Raw genomic sequence first — 5263 nt, 5'->3', positions numbered from 1 at the left:
GTTAAGTAAACAGTATGCTTCCTTGTTTGTACAGTACGGGTCATCAGATTTTCTACTTTCCAACAGCTGGGACTAGCCAGGGACAATAAAATGATGTCTTAACAGGTGATGAGTAGAGCCCTCATTCAGCAGACCATAAAGTAACCTTTTCCTGATTAAAAACAAAAACAAAACAAACGGCCTGTAATCTAGGGCAGTCAACAGAAATTCCATGTGCCAGCCTTATCAGATTGCCAAGAAGAAAAGAGAGGGAAGAACAGGAAAGCCAGATAATTCCCCTTGACACTAGAGAAGCAGAACAAAGACAGCCAGTGTTTACCAAGGACAAACTAAAGATCATCACTGTTGTGTGCACTCCCCAATTGGCAGAGTCTCTGAAAATGTACTACAGAATGTGTTTGCATGTGTGTACATGCTTGTGTGTTAAGCGGTACCCAGGCTATAAAACATCCTTGCCTGAAGGATGTTTTGCAGACCTTTGCAGACCTTTTCTGAGCTTTTTGGTGAGTGAATCCTCTCTGCAGCCACCTTCCCTGCTTCTCCAAACTACTTAGAGAGATCCAAACTCCATCCGGACACTGCCATTTCTCCACGTTCTCTTCTCCCTTCCTTCCCAGCACGCAGGCTCAGAGATCTCAGCTTTTTTCAAATCTTTCCTCCCAGCTCCAGGATACTGCCTTTCCACAAAATGAAGCCTACCCCTTGCAGCCTTCTCATCCCCATCCTCCTTCTCCTGCTGATGAGCGCAGGGAGGACTCAGCAGTCCTTAGACGCCATTGTGGATGAAAAGATAAAGGACGCTCTCCAAAGTTTGGGTAATTGACTAGAATTGGGGGAAGCGGGACAATAACCCCTGATCATGCCTCCTGCTCCTAAACCCTAGCTTCTCTGCTGTCCCATCCCTGAAACTCAATCTCTAGCCACTCCACTCAAGCCCAAGATTCCTGCCCAGGGCTTTCCCACTCCCCCATCTCCTTTTGGACTCTTGGCTAAAAGTTCAGGTTTTCTTGATATAGTGAGATTGATGGTGATGATGATGAGGGGGAGGAGGAAGAGGAGATTAATAATTTATGAACACTCATTATGAATGAGGTATGATGAAAAGTTTTACACAGATTACCTCAGTTAATTTTCACTTTCTGAGGTAAGTACAACTATTACTTTCATTTGAAAAATTAGAAAACTAAACATTAAAACCAGTTAGTCACCTATTCATGGATACAGAGACATATGTGAAGAAGAAGGAGATTAAGGAGGGCATTATGGGAAACAGATCATGGGCAATACCCCTTCTTCTCTCCTACTCAGAGTGCAATCCACCTCCCCCAACAAGGATCTCATGTACCAGTGTCACCAACTCTGGCAAACTGTCCTCCTGCCCTTCAGGTGAGTAATTCCATAAGGAGGGATGGTGGGTAAGATGCCCTGTGCTCTCCCCTGTCCATCCACAGCTGAGTAATGACTCCTGGCTCCCAGAGATCGCTTACCCATTCTCATTTCCCTTAAGGAAGCTACTGAAGAATCTTGGGTTTCCGCCTCTTCCCTCCCCACCTTTCTTTCATGACCTGATATATGAGCCCTTCCTCTTAATTGTCCTGTAACAGTCCTATCACCTACCAAGTCCCCTGCCAATTATTTCCCTTTTTCAATCGATTGCCCTGTTTCAATGGCTAGAGGCACCAGCACAGAGGTGAATTTATCATGAATGTGAGAGAACAGAAGTGCCTAGGCCCCTCACTTTCACAGATCTTCTCCATGGCCATATACCTAAATGTGTTATTTTATTAAAGAGGACTTTCACAATTGAATTAACTTTAGAACCCACAAAACCTAGATCTATTCCACCCACCCCGGCCTTCCCTCTGAAATTCGTCATATATATTTTTGATGTTACCACTCTGGCTTAGGACTCCTCTAGCCTCTCAAAATCTCAGGGCTCTGACCTCCATGTCTCATGTGCCCATGCAGGGACTTTTGTCACCGGCTGTGCTTGTGGTTATGGCTGTGGTTCCTGGGATATCCGAAGGGAAACCACCTGTCACTGCCAGTGCAGCGTGGTAGACTGGACCACTGCCCGCTGCTGCCAACTGATCTGAGAAGGAGGATGAAAACCCCATTGTGTGACCATGACTGCAATGAAACCAGGACCCCACACAGGAAACATGACTCAAAATGTCCCTTTCATTTGTTATAACCCTGCTTCTTAGGTAATAAAGGCAATTTTTGCATCTAACTGTGTATGCATATATATTTAAATTTATCTTTATTGTTGAAAGTATTGCAGATGTCCCCTTTGTGTTTTTTCCCCCCACTGACCCCCTGCACCCTGCACCACCCCTCCCAGGCCTTCAGCACACTATTGTCTGTGTCCATGGGCAATGCATATATGCATATAAGTTCCCCAGTTAATCTCTCCCCACCCATCCTCGCCTTCCCTCTGAAATTCAACATATATATTTTGACGTTACCACTTCTGGCTTAGGACTCCTTTAGCCAGAAAATGTTTCTAGCATCCCAATTACTCCATCTTAGCAAGAATTAGGAAAAATATGAGGAAAACGGGGAAAGCTGAGATGGATACTCCAGTTCTTTTATTATTTAACAGAAGGATAATGACTTTGTGGCAGGTATTTTGCTTGGTAGTAGAGGTACAAAGAAAGAAAATAATACATGTTCCCTTGTGGACCTCACCAGCTAACATGGTGGGCTCCAAACTAGGTGCCGGCTGACTTTCCAAGTTGAAGGCTGATAAAGGCAGTTTTACAATAATCAATTTCTAGATTTTTTATTTGTATATGTACTGTTTCCTAAATTTAGTGCCAAGATCTCCTTTGATCAAGGTGATAATTTGCCATTGTGTTTCTCCCCCATAACAAAATGAAAACAAGCCCTTACCTGTCACCAAACCTTCCATGATTCATTGTCCTGGGTTATAAAAATCTGTTGAATGTCAAAAAATGATTCAAAATATGATGCCAATGTTGAGTGATTCAGTGACTGGATGACAAGTCTTTTACAAGTTAGGAAGCTTCCAGGTTTTTACTCAATACTGGAGGAGGACACAATCCAGTTATCAGTGGATAGGCCACCAAAAAAATAACTTTTAATAGTAAGTTGCTGTGTGATTTTTAACTAATAATTCAAAAGGAAGTCAAACAAATTGAACAACAATACTATAATAAAATTTCTCCTTCCTACATACTTAATTATGAAGTAGTCTCAAAGCTTATAACTATGAGGGAAGAAAATAGGAATACAAACTTTATTTCTCTCTAGGATTATTTATTCATGGGAATGTAAAATACTTGGGGAAAAAGTAGCTTCATCTTTCTCATTTAAGAAATACATTTACAAAAGATGCCATTTATGTTTATCAATTACTTCTCAAATTTTCTTATGTTTTGTTCAATTGTATATTATTAGTCATTGCAATAATTAAAATGTACTCCTATTTATGGCAGCTAGAGTGAGTTTTAAAAAATATAAACCAAATTATGTCACTTTCATGTCCAAAGTACACTTCTAATGACTTCTCATTACACAAAGAATAAAATCCCAAGTATTTATCATGACCAAGAAAACCCTACATCTAGCCACTGGTTATATCTCTGACCTCATTTCTGATCTTTGCTCACTTTGTCCTGCCCACACCTGTGTTCTTTGTGTTTCTGTAAGTTACAACCACCCTCCTACCTCAGGGCCTTTCCACTCTGTGTTCCCCACATAGTTACATGGTTCCCCACATACAAGGTCAAGCCTCAGTATTTTTCAGAGAAGCCTTCCCATCATGCTTTATCTCTTGCCCTCCCACCTTTTTAAAATGCTTCTCAGTCCTGATATCATAATATGTATTTATCTTTCAATCCCTCCTTGGGACATGTGATCCATGAAAGATGAGACCTTATTTAGCTTGTTATTGAATACTAAAATAATGCCTGGCACATGGAGGTGCTGTTAATGAATGATGAATGAGTCTACTACTAAGTTCAACTTCAAGTCTGAGTCCACTTTCTCTCTTGCTTTCTATTCTTTTTCCTTTACCTCAACCCTGGTCACTGAAGGACAGACATTGTTTTAACTGGTCCCTAGGCTCCATTCTCGAGGTGCTTATCGGAGAAATAGCTGTACATGAGAGGGCACCTCTTTGAAAGAAATCCAAAGAGAGATGATGGAGGCTAGAGAGGTTGACAACTGTAGATGCAGAAGTCAGATTTTGTTGCTCTGGCTGAAATAGTTCATTGTCCAATCAGTGGCCAATTTTCCCTTTTGTCTGTGTTAACAATACCTGATATTACATTAGGGTGGTCATGTACACAGTCCTGAATGCTAAATTACTGTTTAAGCCAATAATCAAGCTCTTTGCTCCTCTTGGCCATATATTCTCTGTCCTAGACACCTTTGTATGGGGTGGAGTTGTGACCAAAATCAGGCCAAGAAGACAGAGAAAAACTCTGGACCTCCTGAGAGAGTTTGTTTCTGAATAAAAACCAGAGTTTCAAAATTATCCATAACCCTTGTTGCTTTGAATGTTGGTATGAGAATGTGAGTCTGGAGTTGTCACCATGGAGTTAATCATTTTGTGGCTTTTGAGGAAAAATTATAAAGATTGTGAAGTAGAAAAAAGGGGGAAAGTCTGAAGCTATAATAACATTACTCAGTTGCTGAACAAAGTCTAGAGTCATTGAACCTCATTTCTTCATAAGCCACTAATAAATATTTTTACTCATTCATTTTACAAATATTTATTGAGTTCTGCTGGGTGACAGGCTTTGGGATATAGTAGAAGCTAAAATGGACAAGGATTAGTGCCTTTATTGAGCTTCTATTCTAATTTTAATCCTTTAGCAATAGGGATTTTTGTTACTTTCCCTTGGGCAGAATTAGTCAAGGGCAATGTAGTGGTATCTGAGCAGATGACAACTAGAGCTCTTAGACCACACCTTTTCTACCTCTTCCTGCTGAAGGAATGAACAAAGGGTCTATAATGGGAGATGTCACCAAACTTGGCAATTCTTGGCAGGGTGGCTGCCAGCTTGTGGGGCTGCCAAGAAGAGAGGAGAGGGGAAACGGAGAAAGGCGGAAAGACTTCCCTAAGGCAGAGAACCAGAGCAAAAGCAGCTGGTATCTCTCCAGACACACACCAGAGATTGTTTTAGGCTCTTTCTGAAGGTTTTACCCTCCCCAGCTACCTTAGACCTCAAGCACTGCCAGTATTTGTTGGTGAAGATAAGGGAATGCCCTCAATAGGACACCAGAGTGTAAA

The 5263-nt window shown here is 41.4% G+C and overlaps 1 protein-coding gene across 1 annotated transcript; it reads left to right on the top strand.

The window, feature by feature from the left end:
• The first annotated feature begins 435 nt into the window (after window positions 1–435).
• Window positions 436–2233, top strand: RETNLB (resistin like beta). The gene is made up of 4 exons (XM_005856994.2): window positions 436–503; window positions 664–815; window positions 1309–1386; window positions 1969–2233. The coding sequence occupies exons 2-4, from the start codon at window positions 689–691 to the stop codon at window positions 2094–2096; spliced, it is 333 nt and encodes a 110-aa protein (XP_005857056.1). The 5' UTR covers window positions 436–503; window positions 664–688; the 3' UTR covers window positions 2097–2233.
• Window positions 2234–5263: the final 3030 nt, after the last annotated feature.

The sequence above is a fragment of the Myotis brandtii genome, unplaced genomic scaffold, assembly GCF_000412655.1.
Source record: "Myotis brandtii unplaced genomic scaffold, ASM41265v1 scaffold106, whole genome shotgun sequence".
NCBI lineage: Eukaryota > Metazoa > Chordata > Mammalia > Chiroptera > Vespertilionidae > Myotis > Myotis brandtii.
This window is presented reverse-complemented; position numbering and strand designations above follow the sequence as displayed.

Excerpts from the sequence above, each read along its gene's own strand:
- RETNLB (XM_005856994.2), top strand. The coding sequence starts at position 689 with ATGAAGCCTACCCCTTGCAGCCTTCTCATCCCCATCCTCCTTCTCCTG. Across the intron at positions 816-1,308 it reads GGACGCTCTCCAAAGTTTGG|AGTGCAATCCACCTCCCCCA; the intron begins GTAATTGACTAG and ends TCTCCTACTCAG. Across the intron at positions 1,387-1,968 it reads ACTGTCCTCCTGCCCTTCAG|GGACTTTTGTCACCGGCTGT; the intron begins GTGAGTAATTCC and ends GTGCCCATGCAG.